The sequence below is a fragment of the Dermacentor silvarum genome, chromosome 10 (assembly GCF_013339745.2).
Source record: "Dermacentor silvarum isolate Dsil-2018 chromosome 10, BIME_Dsil_1.4, whole genome shotgun sequence".
In the NCBI taxonomy this organism is placed as follows: Eukaryota; Metazoa; Arthropoda; class Arachnida; order Ixodida; family Ixodidae; genus Dermacentor; species Dermacentor silvarum.
In genome coordinates, this window is record NC_051163.1 from 151,626,533 (window position 1) to 151,648,081 (window position 21,549).

General features: G+C 50.6%; 1 protein-coding gene across 1 annotated transcript in view; it reads left to right on the forward strand.

The window, feature by feature from the left end:
• Positions 1–221: 221 nt before the first annotated feature.
• Positions 222–21,549, forward strand: part of LOC125941147 (uncharacterized) — a 74,640-nt gene continuing 53,312 nt past the window's right edge. The window contains exons 1-3 of the mRNA XM_049658105.1: positions 222–229; positions 1,515–1,593; positions 20,888–20,982. Coding sequence (XP_049514062.1) covers positions 222–229; positions 1,515–1,593; positions 20,888–20,982 — 182 coding nt within the window. The remainder of the gene's footprint in view (positions 230–1,514; positions 1,594–20,887; positions 20,983–21,549) is intronic.

Sequence of the window (21,549 nt, forward strand, 5' to 3'; positions counted from 1 at the left end):
GAAACTCATTGCCCGCGTCATAACAGCTCATCAATTACATTACCACTTGTCATGGCGCTCGTTGGCCATATATGGCCCTCGCGCCATAAAACACCACACATCATCATCATCATTACACCCGTACACTTGAGGTCAACATCATTAGCAATTCAGTGCAAGTTTGAAGCCTTATGCTAATTCTCAATAAAATACATACATACGGTAAAAAAGGAATAGAGGATATGTCGGGGTAAATGACAGTCGTGTTCTAATTAAGTGTTCAAATTGCAATCAGGACAGACACGCTGGCGTGCTTTGTGTTCGTGTCAAATGACTGTGTACTAACTAGCCCAAGAGCAGTCTTCTAACATCGAAGCTGTTTAAGGCAGCCGTAATTTGTGGTGCGTGCCAAGAAACTGCCGCGCCATGGCAACCCGGAGTTTTTTTTTTTTTTTTTGTCCTGGCTCAGCGCGTCGCGGGGAGAAGAGGCGGGGTTCGGGAAGGCAGGGAGCTGGCGAGGATGAGACAGCGTGCACGCTGTCTCGTCCTCGCAATCTCCCTGCCTTCCCGAACCCCGCCTCTCTTCTCCCCGCGACGCGCTGAGCCAGGACAAAAAAAAAAAAAGCTGGTCGATTGATATCGAGCGGCTAGCCTCCAACGTGTTCGGCGTCGGCAAGCAGCAGCGTTCTTGGCACTGTGCCAACCTTGGTTAGCTTGCCTGCGTTTGTAGCATGCCAACAACGCTGTCGCTCGTAGGCGCCGACGCGTCCAGCGCTGGCCACGCGAAATGTCGCCAACGCGTTCGGCGTCGACAAGCAACACCGCTCTTGGCACTGTGCCTTGGCACTGCGCCTGCGTATGTAGCATGCCAGGAACGCTGTCACTCGTAGGCGCCGATGCGTGCAGCGCTCGCCACTGTTCTGATTTTTTCGCGAAAGAACGCGAAAGGGAACGTACCTCCGAATACATTCCTACATGCGTAGTTAAGTTAAACCAAGTTAAGACCAAGCCGCAGCGAAGTTAATTCCTAACAGTAGCAGCCGGTAAGACTTCAGGATCGACAGTTTTGCTGTGCCTAAGCTTTACACGACGGAGGGCCAACTTGCCCGTTTTTCCATTGCGCCAACTACTGTTGCTTCGCTCATTTCTTAAATCCACCTGTTTGGCGCCGTTACTGCAATTGCTTATTTTGCACTGTGTGTATGGGATGCCACATGCCATGTTATCAGAAGTGGAATGCATTCGCAGCTCTTAAAGTATCTAAAAATAGATAGATAATTTTTTTTTTGGTCTTACATTCGAGAAAGTTTCACGATTAACACAAATCCTGTCAATGACGTCCATAAAGGAGTTTGCGCGTAGAAAGGTGGACTCAAGATCGCGCAGCGTCGCCCCCATTTACAATGTTTTGCTATTTTATCCTGCAGGTCTGGAAGGATCTGCGAACGATGCAAAATTCTAGCCTCCTTCAGCTCCTCATCGGAACAAAATTTCGAGAGAACCAGGAGCTAAAATTTTTCGAGGCTGTGGGAAAGAGCGAAGCGTGGGTCTCAAGCCACTTCCCATGCACTAACGGCAGTTAGTCTGAGAGAAGAAACTTCAGAGACATTGCAGGTGGGTTCAATAACACGCAAACTACTTTGCAAGTCAATTTGCATTTTCCATGCGTACTAGTAGGATCACAGTGTAGTCAAAAGTTACATGCCTGAAAAATCAGCATGACGTAAAACGGTTATGCGAAGCGCTTCGTATCTGCGGAGAAACAGCGCTTCTGTTCAAATGTGCGGTTAAGATTCCAGTATTAGGTATTACGGCAGCGCTTAGTCTTTCGTATAATTCAAGTGCTTGTTGTCTAACTGTCAACGCACAACGGTATTTAACTCAGCTAGTTGCTTCTCTGTTAACCCAAGTGTTAACCACGTATTTAAAACACGCAACGAAGGGATACAGACAAGGATGCCAGGGCACAGTTCAAGTTTACGATTCAGTCACCGCTGTGAATTTCTTCATTGCAGACTAAGAAGTGCCTTGTTTGATACAAATCCTTCGTCTCGCACTAGCGGGAAAGCGGCACAGTTGCTACAAGTGGGACGCTGGTTGGGCCACCAGATTGTACCGTATGTGCAGACGACCAGCACGCATGAGCAGACGACCAGCACGACATGAAAGCGAGGACTCTGCATCCCGTAGTTATAGTCGTGCCACGCTTAAGCATTCTGTTGCATGACGCCAACAGTATTCACCGGAGCCGCCTTAACGTTACCGGTGGCTAGATGGATAGGTGTGCCGACCGAGCGTAGTTCACCACTTCTACGCATCATGACGCAGAAGTGGCGCTGCGGACAGTAGAACGGCTGAGCTGCGCGCAACGTCAGCTGCGCTGTGTAGACGAGCAACGTGTTTGGTAGTATCGCTGCCTCTGCTCTAGCTTTGAAGTACGCGTTACACAATGGCGTTTCGAGCAGAGTAAGCAAAGCCAGAATGGGGAATTTGTTACTGTCGTCTAGTCAGAAGACACGATATGCTGAAGTAAATTTTCTAGCTTGGCGATGGGTCACATATATTTATTGGTACAAATGCGGCGCTCCAGCCCATTGCATTAAAGACGTAGATGCATTTTTTTTCATGCATAAAGCAAAACTGCAGTGCTTTTATACGGTATGTGGAAACGTGTTTACGTGATATTTAGTGAGTTCTAAAGTTTCAATTTCGAGAAATCCAGCTATTGGTGTTTATTGCTGCCTCAGTTGCGGTATTTAAATTGTTACTAGACGAATTGTGTTGGTAAGTGCATATGGTTCACTGTTTGGTTGCAATAAAATAAAGCAATATGTCTTGGGCTAGATTCATGAATATATTTAAAATACAAGAAACGCTCTCATAACTTGACGCACCAACATAAATAGCCTAGCGCCAACAAGGCCGCAACGTTGGTCCACCACATCATAACATTATTCACAGCACACGCCTCCACTTCAGGTGATTCTTCTTCTCCCTGTTGCTTTCGCGCGCCAAGTTATTGCCCTTGACAAGAAAGTAAAGGCGTGTAATTGAACAGAACTTCACAACATCGTTTGTGAGCTTGTTCTTGTGCCGCTTACAGCCGATCAAATTCGGGTGATTCAGCTGCAGAAAGGATGCAAAGTCGGCGATACACTGTTCCTTCGTAACTCATTTAAACTGAAGCACAGCTTGAAGGCATCTTCGAGCGATGCTACCAGTTTTTTAGTGCTTCAGAAGGGAGCAACAGCCCTGACCTACTCATTCTGTTGAATTCAGTAATGTCCCTGAGCAATCGGAGCACTTGGTTCTTTGCAGGAACTTCCTTGCTACATAGCCTGGTATATAGAATATCAGCCTAGAATCACTTTTCTTTTCCCTGTAGCAGCGCAGCGGTGCTCGATGTCGCAGGCGCTGAGCACCTCATGTGCGGCTTACAAATTTCCAACGTCGAGGAGCTCATGGACGTACGCTTTTCGGTGTACCGCTTGCTCATTAACGTCGCCGATACAATCTAGCTATCGTACCGATACTGAGCAAGCTACTGAGCAGCTCGGGGCGAACATTTCCGCTGTCAGACAGCGGAACAATTCCGTTGTCTTTCACACAAATTTAGAGCCCGACTTGCAGTTTGGAGCGAAGCAGTAGGTCTCCTTGGTGGTCTTCTTTGGTGGAGCAACGCCACCGCCAATCTCGCCGGTCATTTTTCTGAGCTGGAACATTCCACATCGCTTAGGAACTTACAAACAGTACGAGAGATGCGGAGCTCTTCACCTTTGAAACTGACACGAACAGACGACATACAACTATTCCAATACGGGCTTTATTTTTTTTTTGCTCGCCGCCAGTCCGCCAGCCCCCTGTAGCAGACGACGCGCGCTGCGGAACCGTTCTACTGACCGCAGCGCCAATTTTGCGTCATGACGCGGAGAAGTGGTGAACTACGCTCCAGAGGCGCCGGTCGGCACACCTACCCATCTAGCCACCGTATTAACGTCACAGGCGAAGCGACTATAAAACCCGCCATATTGATGGCGCTTGTCACGAGGTGCTGTCAATCAGTCACTCGGTTAACTTGAAAACTATATTAAAATATCGAGGGAAGAAGACGTGCACTGAACGCGGACGGTCTGATGGAGGACAGTTGGTTCAGTCCACTGACAAGATGCGTTAAAAGTTGCCTTCAACGCGTCGGAAGACTACCTGTGCAATGCGGGCTCTCCTGCTCCTCATATAGAAATGATAGCTCCCGGTTCTGCTCAGGTGAGCGACACCTCAAGAAATACCAGACCCAGAGGTTGTGTGAGGCTGGAAGGCATCATCAAGGCAACAACTGTACGAGTCCTCGGCCTAATGCAGCATACAAATGGAGCTGCTGGAGAAGAGGTATAGGAATTAGACGACTGACACAAGTGACACACCTCATCAACATCATCAACCTATATTTCTCTCCACTGCAGGACGAAGGCCTCTCCTTGTGAACTCCAATAACGCCTGTCTTCCGGTAGCTGATTCCAACTTGCGCCTGCAAATTTCCTAACTTCATCACGCCACCTAGCTTTCTGCCGTCCTCAACTGTGCTTCCCTTCTCTTGGATGAATAACTGGGTCAAGGTCATACCTCAGCATCAAGAACGTCAGCATCAAGCGCCATGCACTAAACTGCATAAGAAATATATTCACTCGCTACAAGCAGAATAGCATGCGGCACACCCTTGCTTTTTGTCTATTTAATTTCCAATATTGTGACGTCACAGTAAGGGCGGACCTTTATTGTGCCCGAGAGACGACACGGCGAAGAAGGGCGGCGTCCACAATCAGCCTGAACAGCCTTCGATACAGTCCACGCTGATGATGATGCGCCCGCACGCGCGATGAAGATGAGGGGCACACGCATGATGATAATGTACAGATGATGAAGTGCACAATAAATGCCCACACTAATTTCCCTCGCGCGAAAGCTGCCATCCTGGCCGCTGCCTAAATGTATGGGGAACGCCGCGTGAAGGGCTTCATACGAGAAACGTGGACCACTTCGGTAGAGCGGCAACGGCGGTCAGTTGAGGAAACAGGGGTCACTCGATAATTAACTGGAGAAGTCACTTCCAGGACCATGTAGGGGCCAATAAACTGTCACTGAAACTTCTCGCACAACCCAGGAGTGCGAACTGGTGTCCAGAGCAGCACTTCATCGCCAGGCTGGTAGAATACTACGCGATGATATGCGTCATAATAATCCTTGCGGTCATTGCGGTCATGTAGTTTTGCGAGTGGTGCCAGAGGCTTTGAGCACTTCGCCTACTAGTTGGGAAAGGAATGTCTTTCCGCGGTCGCTTAGAAGGACACGAGGGGCGCCATGGCGCAGGATGATGGATTGAAGAATGAAGGCAGCGACTTCAGAAGCCGATGTTGAACTTACACAGGCTGTTTCGTCATAGCGTGTCAGGTGGTCGACGCCTGTCACTACCCATCGACTACCGGCGGAAGTCATGGGAAGTGGCCCATCGATGTCGATGCCAACAACCTCAAATGGTTCCGCAGGACATGAGACTGGTAGTAGTTGTCCGGCAGGAGCTGATGTTGGATGTCTGCGACGCTGACAAATGGCGCAGGAAGCGACGTATCTAGCAACACTGGTAGACAGGCCATGCCAGTAGAAGCGACTTCTTATGCGTTCGTAAGTTTTCTGGATGCCAAGGTGGCCAGCAGTCAAATCGTCATGAAAGGCCTGAAGGACATGCGCACGAAGGCAACGAGGTAGCACGGGCAACCAGCGTCGTCCATCAGGATGGTGGATATGGCGGTACAGCACGGAGTTTACAAGCATAAATTGTGTCAGCTGTCGACGAAGCCGGGCGTTAGGCGGGCGCGAAGCTCCACGAAGGTGGTCTATAATACGGCGACAGTACGAGTCAGCGAGTTGTAGATACGAAAATGATTCATGGTCGTGCGAAGTAAGATGATCAAGAGTGGCGAAGGACAAAACCGCCGTAGAAGAGACGTCGGTGAGTGCGTCACTGGAGGCGGTGGCGGAACCATTTGAGTGCGGCTGTAGGAAGCGGGCAGCGAGAAAGAGCGTCTGCGTCTTGGTGCTTCTTACCAGTCTTGTAGATGATTTCAGTCATATTCTTGCAGACGAAGAATCCAGTGGCCAAGACGCCCTGACAAGTTCTTGAGTGTGGAAAGCCAGCATAAGGCGTGGTGATCCGTCACGATGGTAAATGACGACCGTGGAGATAAGGGCGAAATTTCTGGACGGACCAAACGACAGCGAGGCACTCCTACTCGGTGATGGTATAGTTCTTCTCGGTAGGTGTGAGCACGCGGCTGGCATACGCAACGACTCTCTCACGCGAAGAGTTGTCTCGCTGGAGGAGCACAGCACCGATGCCATGGCCGCTAGCATCCGTGTGCAAGAGTGTGGGAGCAGTCTCATCAAAATGACACAGGACAGGTTCGGATGTGATGGCGCCCTTTAGCTGGTCAAAGGCAGATTCACATTCTGGTGACCACACGAAGGGAGGGCCAGAATGAAGCAAGTGGTGTAAAGGAGCCGCTATAGAGGCGAAATCGCGAATAAATCGGTGAAAATCGGAAGCGATGCCGAGAAACCTGCGTATGTCCTGGGTCCTTTCTGGACGAGGAAAGTGACGCACCGCCGAAATCTTGTCAGGATCAGGTCGAATACCATCCTTGCTTACAATATGATCTAAGACCTTGATCATCTTGCTTGCAAAATGACACTTTTTGGTGTTGAGCTGAAGACCAGCGTTGGCAATGCACGTGAGAACCTCGTCGAGACGTTGCAGGTGCTGTGAAAATGTCGACGAGAAAATAACGATACCTTCCAGATAGCACAAGCAGGTCTTCCACTTCAGGCCACGCAGAACGGTGTTGATCATGCGCTCAAAAGTTGCGGGAGCATTGCAGAGGCCGAAGGGCATCACGTTGAACTCTCAAGAGCATCTGGGGTTGCAAACGCAGATTTTTCTTTGTCGCCTTCGTGCATTGGAATTTGCCAGTAACCTGAACGCAGATCAAGACTGGAGAAGTACTCGGCGCGTTGCAGGGAATCGAGGGCATCGTCAATGTGAGGCATGGGGTACACATCCTTGCGCGCGATCTTGTTGAGCGCTCGGTAATCTACACAGAAATGCACGGAGTCATCTTTTTTTTCAGACCAAAACAATGGGAGACGACCAAGGGCTAGCAGAGGGGCGAATTATCTCACGTTGCAGCATGTCGGCGACGTTGTGCTCAATAATTTTGCGCTCCGCTAGAGACACGCGATACGGCCGGCGACGCACGATGGATCTGCCGTCTGTCTGAATCCGATGCGCTGTGACGGTCTTCTGTCCCAATGTCGAAGAATGGGCTTCAAATGAACCTTCATGCTTCTTCAACAAGGCAAGGAGCTGTTGCGTCTGCGAAAGGGTCAAGAGCGAGCTGATTGCTGCAGCAAAAGCGGAGGTAGAGGCAGAATGTCCAGCAGGAGGGATTTCAGAGGGAGCAGCCTTGAGGGGAATGACAGAGAGACTCTGAATCAGCAACGCAGGTCAAAGTGGTGCCTTTAGGAAGTAGAATTTAAATTCTCTCAGATGTTGTGTTCCTTGCTTCGAGAAGCGCAGAACCATTATCAAACCTAACTAGGCCTGAAACAATGGCTATTCCTTTTGTGAGCGAACGCGCACAAGGTAACATTAACACATCGCCATGGTCGATGGCGTCGGACGTAATGGTCAGAATTTGCTGACAGCCTGGTGGTAGCTCGGTATCTTTTGCAGCGAGTAGACGAAGTGGCTGGTACGGTTCATCGCCGACCGAATAGTCTGTGTCGGTGATATGTACGACACCTTGCCCACAACATATAGCAGCAGAAGCAGAGGCAAGGAAATCCCATCCTAAAATGAGCTGGTGGGAGCAGGGTGACAGCACAGTAAATTGTATGTAGTGGACGATACCATGGATGGATACACGCACTGTACGAAACGCGGAAGGGTGGATTGTTTTCCCTTGAGCTGAAACAAGCGCGGGCCCATCATAAGGCGTCGTAACTTTCCTGAGACGCCTACACAAATCGGAATGCATGACAGATAAAGTCGCACTGGTGTCCACCAAAGCTTCAACGTGCACACCTTCAACAAACACGGACATCATATTACAAGGGCGCGCTGGAGGAATTTTAGTCCTGTCGGTGAATGCAATTTTTCCTCCGAAAAGTGCATTACTTCGTTTTCCGGGCGGCGGTCAGGGATGAATGAGGCAGGCCGAAGCGGTGACGAGGAGCGGCGGAAGGGCGAAGGTGATCGGCGTCTGGAGGTACGGTAACCATTCGGCGTCTCTGTCGTTGCGCGCGGAGATGGGGAACGGCGCGGAGGAGAAGCGTAACGACGGCTTTGGTAAGAGGCCCCACCAGAATACGCATCGCGTTCACACAGGCCGTACCCGCGACGCTCTTGTTGGCGCTTGCGGCAAAAACGTGATATATGGCCGCGATAACCACAGTAATAACAGGTATAGACGAGATGGTCGCCAAGGCGGGTAGTAAGGGGCACTCTGTGCGCTGTGAGATAGTGCGGTCAGATGGGGCGATGACGGCTGAAGTGGTAATGAAGGGACATTGGCCGGAGGAGCGACACCAACCTGCGTGTATGTGGGTAGAGGCAACGTTGGACGTACACTAGTTGGAAGCGCGGCAGCAACCTACGCGTATGTTGGTACGGTGCGAGGGGCCGGAGGGTCCACATTCGCAGAGCAGGTCATTGACGCAAGCTCCTCTCGGATGACGTCGCACAATGCTGCACCAGAAGGCTGAGCGGGAATCATTAACGGAGATGACAAGCCAAGTGATTGCAGTTCTTCGCGTATGATCGCCCGGATCATCATGCGCAAGTCGGGGTCTGCCGCAGAACGGTGTTCGCTTAGGTCCGGCTGCAAGCGTACGGACTCGAGCTCATCGAGGCGCTGGCACGTCAAGACGATGTCAGCGACGGTAGCCGGGTTCTTGACGGCGAGCGCGTTGAAGGGCACAGTCCCAATACCTTTAAGAATGGGGCGTATCCTGTCTGACTCAGCCATGGCAACATTGACACCGCGACAAAGTGCAAGCACATCCTCGATGTACGATGTGTAGGACTCGCCGGAATATTGTTTGCGAGCACCCAGAGTTTTCTTCGCAAGGGCGGAGCGAACCACCGGCGTGCCAAAACTTGCCGAAGCGGCTGCTTCGGCCAATCGGTGAAATCAATGTCATGGTTGAAAAACCAGGTCTTCGCCACACCGGTCAGGTAAAACGAGACATGGCGGAGCTTGTTGGGATCATCCCACCGATTAGCAGAGCTTACGCGCTCGTAATCATCCAGCCAGTCCTCAGCATCTTCACCGCGAAGACCAGCGAACAAATGGGGATCACGCTGGTGGCCGCTGATGATCACAGAAGGTGCGGCTTGTGGAGGCGGGATGGTTAGGGTAGAAGCGCCAGGCTGCTCGTCCTGCGACATGCTGACGGACAGTGGGCAGAAGCGGTGACCCGAACGAAGCTCTAGGGAGTAGGCCAGGGGCGTAGAGGACAGGGAACCAAGAAGCGCCTCCACCACTTGTGACGTCACAGTAAGGGCGGACCTTTATTGAGCCCGAGAGACGACACGGCGAAGAAGGGCGGCGTCCACAATCAGCCTGAACAGCCTTCGACACAGTCCACGCTGATGATGATGTGCCCGCAGGCGCGATGAAGATGAGTGGCACACGCATGATGATGATAATGTACAGATGATGAAGTGCACAATAAATGCCCACAATATATACAAATTAGTCTTCAAAGTAAACATCAAGAAACTGACGTTGACATAGATGCTTGTCAAGACGCAGATGTTAGTCATAGATGCTTGTCACAACACAGCAAGAACTGATGAAGGCGCAGAATGCTAACAATTTAAGTGACTTAACCTAAGAATCATGTGGCGATCTGCGGAAACATGCCCTAGAATATACATCCTGAATATGACAGGAACTTCACACACGCATATGCACTGCGTGTGTGAAACTAGCACGCACGCGCAACGATGAAGACATCAGATACACCGATGCGGTAAAATATAGAACACTACAGAGAGAACGAATATACTGCGAAAGAGCACACATAAGAGTAACAAGAGACCAAAACAGGAACATATATAGGTACATGCACAGAACTGCATTGCACACATTGTTCCCGAGTACATATCAGACACATAATGTGCGTGGGTTAAGAAATGGAATCAATCTCCGCCTCCACATGGGCTAAAGACGCTAAGGAAGCGCGCAATGGTCTATTGCTCCCGCTTTCAAAACATTCATCATCATCAGACTCGGAATAAGGCTGCAGAAAATACAGAATGGGAAGAATGTCGTTAAGCATTTTACCTGCACAGGGGCAAGCGCACCCAAGAAACGTACATCTGGAAACCGGGAAGTGAGTGAGAGCGTATTGGTTGGGTCGTTCGCTACGGTTCGCTATGTTTTTCTTAGTTAAGCTGTCTGGGTTGGGTCGTCACGGTTCGCCATGCTTTTCTTGGCTATCTCTGTACTGAATGCCGCTGAAGTGTAGCCGAGCATCAGGAATGCACACGGGGGCTGTCATGGGAATTACGTTGAAAGCCGTGACGGCGTCCTCCGAGATGGCTGGAAACTTTGAGGAAAGCATGTCGCATAAAGTGCGAACAGGCTACCGCGAGAATATGATGGCAAAACAGCTGCCGCATATCCAACAGGGCAGACAACACTATGCGAGTAACCTGCGCACTGACCGTATGCTGTGTACGAGATCCGGGACATTTTCGGAGGAATTGTAAGTCGCTGCATGACATCGACCCTAGAAACAGGTTTCTCGCATAGCCACGAAAAGTGAAGGCGCATGTGAGAGAACGTCCCCTGTGAGGCGCTCGGATAGGCTCCCAAGCAGTAGCATGCAGCTGGAGAACATGCGGGTGCGGATTTTCGTTGGGAAAAGTCTCCGCACAGCTCGCATTGACTCTGGTGCGGACATCACCGTAATAAGGGCAAGCAAGGTGCCAAGTGAGGTTTTAGAGCAGAGCAGTGGTCACATGAAGCTCACGGGTGCATTTGGTCAAGCTGTGACCGCAGACATTATGTACGTACCCCTAGGCCTCCCATGTCCTTTAGGCAATGCTACTCAGCCAATGGCGGAGTCTCCGCGCAGAGCAACAGTACGCGCTAAGAGCACTGACGTGCTATTGAGCCCAGACAACTATGAAACTCTTTCTCGCCGTGGACGAGTCGGGACGTGACCTCGAGAGCGGTGAGTGTGCCTTAGTGGAGGAATCGCCGGAGCAAGAGGGCACAGTTGCGAGGAGATAATGTAGATGCCGCAGCCCATACCAGCTACGATAACAGCGCACCATGTTGTCCGTGAGGAGCCGAACCTAGGTGTTGAGGTTGACTCGTGCTGCGAGGCCAACGTAGGGCTGGGAGATGAGAGGGGGATGGAAGCTGTGAGGTCACCGAACAGGAGCAGCTAGAACAGATTTCACAGGACAGAGGCGAGCAGGTCAGCGTTGCTAACGTGGGCACCGCCGGATATCCGTTGCAGGGTGGTCGCACAGATGAAAGTGAGTGGCTTAGGCTGTCTACTGAAAGCTCTTTTGCGAAAAAGCAAATGGACGATGTATCGCTGGCAGATGCATGGCAACAGGCAAAGGACAGGACTCGTGGCATAGTTATTGAGGGCCGAATGCTTTATCATCGGGAGTCATTGAGCGGCAAACAGCACCTGCAACCAGTTGTGCCAAAGCATCGTCGCGCGGAAGTATTGGAATTAGCGCATAGCCCGTGCGGTGGCCATTTTTCGGAAAAACGACGACAAAGCGCATCAAGAGTGCGTTCTATTGGCCGTCGCTGGCTTCGGACGTAAAGCGTAATTGTCGCACATGCCATGGTTGCCAGGTGCACTCACGTAAACTCACGACAGACCGGATGCCCATACCGCCCCTCAACGACCCGCAAAAACCGTTTGAGGTCATCTATCTCGACGACATCGGACCGCTAGAGCCGGGTTCGTCAGGCGGTCATAAATACGCCTTGAGCGTAGTATACCTTTGTACTCGGTGGGCAGAGGTCATCCCATTACGTGCTGTAACGGCTAAAGCAACGTGTCAGGCCCTGGTAGAGGTGTTCGCGCATTACGAGACGCCAGAATCAATATGCAGTGACCATGGAACAAATTTTACAGCTAAACTGACTGCCGAGTTGATCGAGAGGTTAGGAGTAGCAGTGAGGTTTGCGACTCCTGATCACCCACATAGCAACGGCATTGCTGAACGGTGGCGTGGCACATTTAACGGCATAGCGTCATGTTATGGAGGAACATGGGAAGAACTGGGACCGCTATGTTCCGTGTTTGCTGTGGGCTTACCGTGAAATCGAACATGGTATCACAGGCGTTTTGCCGTTCGAACCCATGTATGGCCAAGCACCTCAAGGCCCCCTTAGTATCCTGCGCAAATCATGGACAGGCGAATGGGCACTTCCCGCGGGATTGAATCAACCACGGCGTATCTTAAGGAACTTAGCGAAATGATGAATGCAGCCGCGAGAGCTGTCGGTCAGATGCAAAGGAGATATGCTCAAAAATGTAACTTGCGGGCTAGGCAAAAAGACTAGCATAGGCGATGAAGTCCTTGTAATGCAGAATGCAGCCGGAAGCAAGATGCAAGCGAAATGACTTGGTCTTCTAGCTAGAAGGCGTGCTGACAGCTACTTGATGGTGGAATAAAATGACACCTTACTACGCCAGAACTAATGTCAGCGTGGTGTTTGAGGCTGACTATGAATATGGCAGTCTAGAAACCGCTCCAAATGCCATTGAACCTCGCGAACAATGTCCTGTGGCCACGAAGGCCAGTAATCTGAGCAATCACCAGAAAGAGGAGCTAAGTAGAGTTCTAGCCTAGACACGTGGCTTTTCGGTACAAAGGTCAGGATTAGGACTGACCACGACCTGCTGACTTTCTTAGCCCACTCGGCTTCCTCCAGTGCAAGACTCGCACGTTGGGCATTGGCGCTTCATAAGTATGATCTGGAAATTGTACACATAAAGGGTGCGCTCAATAAGGCTGCAGATGCCATTTCGTGCCTAGTCAGGAAATATAGCAGTGAGGACTTCTGCTGAACAGTGTGTGAGCGATAATTTGTTTGTTCTGAAATGTAAAGCATGAGCATATGTTTATCATTGTCATCTGGGTGTTATCTTAATGTTTTGCCCGTGATTTCTACCTAATATTGTCACCCAGCTAGTACAAGAGGTTTTCAAGAGGTGTTGTCGAGCAGACCAGGTCGATGCGAGCTGAGAGAGCCCAAAACATCTCTGGGCCCGGGGGCTACGCTGTCGCGAGTGCACACGTACAAGGTACCGATGGCTCTCAGAGCGGAAGTGGAGAGGCAAATGAGCGAGCTGGTAGAATGGGATTTTATCTATCCAGTGCAGAGCTCCTTCGCCCATCCGATAGTCTGGGCCGCCAAAAAGGATGGCTCAATCAGGGGGTGCATGGATTACCGGAGTCTTAACGCCATAAGGGGCCAGACATATTTCCAATGGGAATGGGTAAAGCGAAATACATATGTTTTGGATATGACCCGGGGGTACTGGAAGATACCGCTTGATAGAGAGTCGCAAAAACTTACTGCCTTTGCAACACCTAGTGGCTTATATGCGTGGAAAATCATGCTTATGGACTACGCAACTCTGCCGCGACATTTCAGAGGGTAGTCAATCAAATACTTGCGAATCACTGTCAGTACGCGTGCACACACATTCACGATGTGGCGGTATTCTCGGAGATCTGGCCGGATCATATTCATCACCTGCGCACTGTTCTGCAAGCAATACAGGCTTCTGGATTAACTGTAACCCCGGCAAAATGTAACTTTGCGCAGCCGCGGGTAAAGTATTCGGGGCATGAGTTGGGTTCTGGCATTCATGCTCCAGATTCAGATAGGGTTCGCGCTATCCAGCAGCTCAGACCACCAAAAACAAAAAAAGAACTGCAGAGTGTTTTGGGACTTCTCAATTATTATCGAGACTACGTCCCAGATTACTCAAGGCTAGTCCTGCCATTGACAACGATAACCAACTATAACTGAGATGCATGTTTCGACGTCTGAGCAGAAATGGTATTTTGGAGTCCCAAACACGTTGCCATCGACCGCAGAGGCGCAACATGCGTTCGATATAGTAAGGGAGGGAGGCCCTGGCATCTATTCCTGGCTCAACAAGCACCACTCTCTGGTAGGGAATTCTACTTGGCCATGGACGCCTCAGAGAAAGCGGTTGGCGCTTCTCTGTTTCAGGAGGCCAATGGAGATGAGCGCCCTGTAGCGTTCCTCGGGTAATAAGTTAACCCCTGTGCAGCAGAAATGGTCTACTATCGAATGGGAGGCGTTTGCGATTGTATGGGCATTAGAGAGCCTAGACACGTGGCTTTTCGGTACAAAGGTCAGGATTAGGACTGACCACGACCTGCTGACTTTCTTAGCCCACTGGGCTTCCTCCAGTGCAAGACTCGCACGTTGGGCATTGGCGCTTCGAAAGTATCATCTGGAAATTGTACACATAAAGGGTGCGCTAAATAAGGCTGCAGATGCCATTTCGCGCCTAGTCAGGAAATATAGCAGTAAGAACTTCTGCTGAACAGTGTGTGTGCGATAATTTGTTTGTTGTGAAACGTAAAGCATGAGCATATGTTTATCATTGTCATCTGGGTGTTATGTCAGTGTTTTGCCCGTGATTTCTACCTCATATTGTCACCCAGCTAGTACAGCTAAAATAGTTGACCAGCAACAGATAGGCAAAAAACGCGTCAGCCTTTAATAATGGCTGGACCTCGGAGAGCGCGCGCGCAACCATGAACTTAGTCGTTCTCGCCTCAAGGGGCCAATGTCACCACGTGCCAACTTATTTCGCGTCATTGCTCCCCTCTCAAATGCGACCGACCCGGTCGCTTCAAGGGCAGCGTGCGAGCACTATGGGCAATAGTGCCAATATGAAAAGAAAAAAAAAACATAGAGGAATGTACACAATGCTGAAGAGGTTTGTGGACCAAGAAGGTCCATTCCCACTCGCTGGAACGGCGCCTCGGGCGGAACCAAAGGCTGAAGGAGGCCGGCAGACTTGACGGGTGGGACTTTACGCTTCTGACAGTCACGGCACGTTCGCGCATAGCGCTGAACCGACGAAAATAGGTGAGGCCAATAGTATTTCTGTCGTATGCGCGCTAATGTCCTCGCGAAGCCTAAGTGGCCGGCACAGGGATCGTCGTGACACGCCTGTAAAACTACCTTGCGCAGCACCTTCAGAACGACGAGAAGTAACGTTTCTTGGCTGTTATCGAATTTTTTCTTGTCTGGGCATCGTTCCACAGGCAGTACGATGTCAATCCTCGTGAAAGTGGGCGTGGGACAAGGTTAGCTCCCTCGAGATATCGGATGACTGGAAGGGGATGACCCCGAGTCCTACGTTGCTTGCGTCTGTGTGAATTTCAGTTGCCGTGGTGTCATCAAAATGCACCAGCACTGCGGCAGATTGAAGGCGTTTGCGAAATTCGGTGAAAGCCTGCTCTTTGTCTTCCGTCCACACAAAAGGCACAACTTGTCGCATCAGTCTCGTGAGAGGTTCAGCAATCCTTGAGAAGCTTTCAACGAAACGACGGTAGTAAGCGCAGAGGCCCAGGAACCGGTGAACAGCCTTCTTGTCTTTAGGGTGAGGAAACTCGGCAATGGCAGCGAGCCTTTCTGGGTCTGGTCGTACTCCTTGGGAGCTGACCACGTGGCCTAAATACTTGAGTTCCTGGAAGCCAAAGTAACATTTTTTTCAGGCTTGATGGTGAGGTTTGCCTTGCGTACTGCGGTAAGGACACTTTGTAGTCGGGTGAGATGTTCATCAAACGTGCAGGAAAACACAACGTCGTCTAGGTACACTAGACACGTCTGCCACTTTAGTCCGACGAGTACAGTGTCCATCATACGTTGAAACGTAGCAGGAGCGGAACAGAGACCGAAAGGCAGGACTTTAAATTCGTATAGCCCGTCGGTTTTTTCACGGTAACGCTCGTCCACTTCGATTTGCCAGTACCCTGACTTTAGGTCTAACGAAGCAAAGAACTCAGTCTGACGCAGACGGTCCAAAGCGTCATCGATCCGTGGCAGGGGGTAAACGTCGCGTTTGGTGACTCGGTTAAGCCGTCTGTAGTCAACGCAGACGCGGAGCGTGTTGTATTTCTTTTTTTTCTAGAACAACAGGCGACGCCCAAGGACTTGTCGACGGCTGGATGACGTCATCATTGAGCATTTCTTGAACTTCACGCTTAATCGCCTCCCGCTCCATAGGTGAACGCGGTACGGATGCTGACGGACAGGCTGCGCCGACTCCTCTAACTATCCGGTGTTGCGTAATGGAGGTGCGCTGGATTCTGTGGAAAAACAGCCAGAGAATTCTGTCACTAGGCCCAGCAGCTGATCCTTCTGTACATATGCTAAGTCAGCATTATTGTGCACGCGGGTACTCAGGCTGGCGTGAGTTGTTGCATCCGGTGAAGTCACTTGTAACGTGCCGACGTCGCAGAAGTCAGCAATGTAGTTCAGAAAGGCTACAGCTGTACCTTGAGGGACGTGCTGATACTCATGGCTGAAGTTTGTCAACAAAACTTGTGAGCACTTATTCTGTATTCGAACAAGGCCCCGGGCGATGCAGATGTGTCTTTCGAGCAACAGCGGGATGTTTGCCTCGGCAATACCCTCATAGTCGTCGAATGCGTCGCAGGTTGTTACGAGGGTCAATACGCTGCTCCTTGGCGGCACCGTGATGTTCTCGTCGAGAATCCTCGAGGCGTTGACATACGTGTCGTCAGTGCAGCTCCCTGTTAAGTCCTGCGCCGTTGAAAACGTTACCAGCGACTTTTGTAAGTTAATCACGGCTCCATTAGCCTGCAGAAAGTCCATTCCCGGAATTAGGTCCCTCGAACAGCTTGGGAGGATAACGAAATTTCCAAGGTACGTAAACCAACGAATGCTCACTCGCGCTGTGAATCTTCCTACCGGGGTTAGCAGATGGCCTCCTGCAGTGCGAATCTGCGACCCAGTCCACTCGGTAGAAACTTTCTTGAGCTTGCAGGCAAGGTCCATGCTCATAAATGAGGTGTCCGCTCCAGTGTTGATTAACGCCGTTATTTCTTCGTCGTCTACGGTGATGGGAATGTTCGACGTTATTACCTCTCATACGGTGTTTGACTGCGTCTGTACGTCTGCGTCGTTCTGTTTTCGTCGTTGTCATCGCAGTGGAGGATTGCGCACAGTCGACGTCAGCGGCTTCACCTCCGGTGGTCGCTGAACTCAGTTCTCCCGACTTGCCGGGTAGGCGAGTGGCATCTGAGAGCGCCGCGAGAGAAGGCTTGGCTTGGTGATGGTGACCTGTAACGAGCAGGAGACGACGAACGGGGCTCGTGCCATCGTTGATTCCCATTTCGACGATTCGCGACGAAACTCTCTATTTCCGGCGGCCGCTCACCAGGTGCGAGAATCATCGGAGCCCCACATGACGATGACACATTCTGTAGACGTGCCCGGCTTCGCCACAATGATAACAGAGGGGCTTGTAGTCTGCGGTGCGCCAGACGTCGCTCTTCCTAGTTCTTGCTTCGGCGATGTGTGGTGGGCTGCGAGACCTGAAGCTTACGTCCATTTGCTGAGCGGGGTGTACCATGCTATACGCACTTGAGGGTGGTGGACGGCGTACTGGTTCAGCGTAACTCATTTCAAGACGCGGTCCCTGCTGTGGTGCCTCGTACTCTTCAGGAACATGCAGGGCCTGTCGGACCTCAGCGCGTACCAATTCCGCAATGGAAAGTTGTCCCACAGAGGCAGCGGTCATCTGCATCTTCTGCAGTTCCTCCTTGATGACAGCGTTGATAAGTTCTCGCAAGGTGCCGATGTCGTTTCCGAGGGTAACGGCAGAGAGCTCCCTTGAAATCATGGCGTCGCGGTTGTAATGCCTGGCCCGCTGTTGAAGGGTCTTTTCCATAGTAGTGGCCTCGTCGTGGAACTCTGCAAGTGTCGTCTGCGGATTTCAAATGAGGCCAGCAAAGATTTCCTCTTTGACGCCGCGCATTAGGTAGCGCACCTTCTTTGCTTCAGTCATAGAGGGGTCCGCACGTCTGAAGAGCCGATTCATGCCTTCTACGAACGCCGTCCCTCGCTCATTCGGGCCTTGAATTCTCGACTCCATTGCTAACTCCGCCCTCTCCTTCCTGTCCGCCCTGGCGAAGGCATTGAAGAACTGCCGACGAAATTCTTCCCATGACGTCAGTGTCGCCTCGTGGTTCTCAAACCATATTTTCGCGGAATCTTCAAGAGCGAAATACACGTAGCGTAGCTTACGCTCATGGGTCCAGTCGTTGAGGCTGGCGACCCGGTCAAAATGGTCAAGCCAGTCGTCGGGGTCCTCTGAAGCACTCCCGTGGAACGGAGTCATCGTCCGGGTCTGATTGACGACCACGTGCGATGGTGCAGTAGCAGCAGGAGGTGGTTGGTTCGTCATTCTACTTCGTTCGGGTAGCAGACCGTGCTGTGGATGGAGTCCCTGGAGACGTCGGCTGGTACGTACGTGCACAGGGGTAAGCTCGGCCGAACTACTCGCCGGGCTTAGGTCTGGGGTACGCTCCGGAGATTAACATCGACCGTACCCAGCACTTCCACCAGAAATGTCACCCAGCTAGTACAGCTAAAATACTTGACCAGCGACAGATAGGCAAAAAACAGGCCAGCCTTTAATAATGGCTGGACCTCTGAGAGCGCGGGCGCAACCACGAACTTCGTCGTTCTTGCCTCAAGGGGCCAGTGTCACCACGCGCCAACTTATTTCGCGTCAATATTCTTAGATATGTCGTTACATGTCGAGCATTTGTTTTTGTTTGTTGTTGATTGCTTTGAGTTCGCCGAGGATTCTTGTGTTTTTGTGTTGGACTTCCTCTTTTATCTTTTGATGTGTACGTTACTATAACTGAGCTGCATGTTTCAACATCTGAGCAGAAATGGTATTTTGGAGTATGTTCCTATAGGTACGGTAGTTCAGCAGTAAGTGTTGGACATTAAAGTACGCAGTACGCAAGTGTTAGTTACGTGCTGTTGACAATCCTAACCTCGCAGAGTAGGGCATTTGAGCCACCATGTGCCACTTGCTCCCATTGAGAGTGCTTGAAGAACCAGAGAGAGCTCGAAACATATCTCGCATGCTGGGACAATTGCTTGGTGATGTTTGGACATGTTTGAGTGCAGTGTTTTTTTTTATATTATTTGCGTGTGCATCGCGCTCCCGCACATCGCCAGCAACACTCTTGAACGAACGAGCGTGGAAATTGATGTCATTTTTGCGCGTTCATTGTTTCTTTTTTGTTGTTTTATGAGTGTATTTTTTTGCACTGTTAAAAGAACGCGTTTTCTTTTTTCTTTTTTTTTTGTCATGTCACGTGGACAAGTGTCCAGTAACACTCTGGAGGGGGGAGGAGTCAGTGAGAGCTTATAGGTTGGGTTGTTTGCTACGGTTCGCTGTGCTTTTTTTAGCGGTCTTCGTCACGAGTCTGAGAGTCTATGAGTTGAGGCGTTACGGTTCGCCATGCTTTTCTTGGCTGTCTCAGTACTAGATGCCGCTGCATTGTAGCCAAGCATCAGGAATGCACACGGGGGCTGTCATGGAAATTACGTTGAAAGCCGCGACAGCGTCCCCTGAGCCAGTGGGCAAAGAAATGACAAAGCACGAGTGGAAAGTGACATCACCTTGGTGACATCGAAAAAAGAATACCAACCGCGGTTGCTGACAACCTAGAACACTGCAAGAGAGAACGGAAATACTGCGCAATACCACACAGAAGGCTAACAAGAGAACAAACTTGAACATAGGTACATGCACGGAACTGCATTGCACAGATTGTACCCAGGGACATATAGGACAGACTTGCAAAAACTGCAGACACACCCAACACTACCAGTGCAGGCGGCCGCCATAACACCAGTGGCAGGCGCTGTTGACTTGCCAGGATCCTGAGGATCAGCTTTGGCTGCTGGAGAGGGCCCAAGGCTGTCAGCAGAGAAACATAATTTCATGGAATAAGTAGGCCATCCTACTACTACGACACGAGTCTAGCCGTCATATTATAGTTGTACTGCTCCGTCAGAACATCCCACACAGCACTGTTCCGCAAAGAGAAGTGCTGCCGTTGTACGCGTGGCTATAGGCTTAGGATAGTGCAGATACATGCATTATAAAATGTTGTGGTGTAACTTGCTCGAGGAAAAGAAGACGATCGCCTGTTGGGGCTGCTGCAGATCGAGTACCTTTCGCGCTTGAGCATTTGCACTGTGATGTCTGGCACTTTCATGTCCACGAAGGCTGGTTGTTCACTGCGCCTAAAACGCAAATTACCATCACCACTTGCTGTGCTGCTGCATTTCGCAGCATTTCGTGAATCATGTAAGCTGAGATGTTTATTGTGGAACAGCGCTGCGCAAGAGCTCGAGGCCTTGGGTTAGAGATTGTAGAAGCAATAAATATTCACGTAAGAAACTGCGTTTCTTACATGAATTCGGGCTTTCCTGCGCCTCACAGAAGTTAGAGCTCTCAGTTCTGCGCAAACGGACGACTCTTCGAGAGATACCGGACTCAGACGTTACAGTAGCCGTCCATGCAGATGCGGCTAAAATAGTTCCCACTCACTATGTACGTACATAGCATGGGGAATGGGAACTATTTTAGCCGCATCTGCATTAATCACAAAGCGTTCGTGTAATGTGGTGCCGTGTTATGTTCCTATCTTTACGCAGTCCAGGAATAAATAAGTTCACCGTTAATGGTGTTACTTGCATTTCAGATTGCAGCAATAAAACTGCAGAAAGTTGAAGTACTGTGCCTACTAGCAACTTCTCAAGTGAATGCAACCGTGGCCACATTACCCTTCATTAGGGGGTAAGTTCCTGCCAAATACTCTAGTTCGGGCTTCATGAGCGCACTGTCAAAACGCCAGGATGTGGTTGCATTGTGAAGGTGGTGGTTACAACATCTTTATTGAAAATCATGGTGGGGTCTCAGGGTGGCCCCTGTTGGGGGCGACTCCCTCGGCCCAAGTGACGATTTTCAGTTGTTCCCTGAGATCGGTGGCAGTCCTAAGTAAGGTCTCCCAGGTAAGTTTGGAGGGGGCTGGCAAGAGCGTACTTAGGGGAAGAAACCCCGACATCCCCAAAGAATGTGTTGCCAATTTGTTCATGTTACAATTTTTACATACGGGGTTAAATTCCCCAGTTGTGATAATCGCCAATCTGTGCGGACTGAGAAAATAGTGTCTGAAGCTGGCGAAGGACGGTGGCCTGCGCTCTGGTAAGGTCCCGATGAGGCGCCTGTGAAGGATCAGAAGTTAATACTCCGTTTTAGAATAGTCTTTTTCGCCTTCCGTACACAAAACGCGGGTGGCCTTACTGTGCGTTTTTTCCCTGTCCCTTCAACATTTTAACTTTAACGTCCAGGAATAAATGTAAG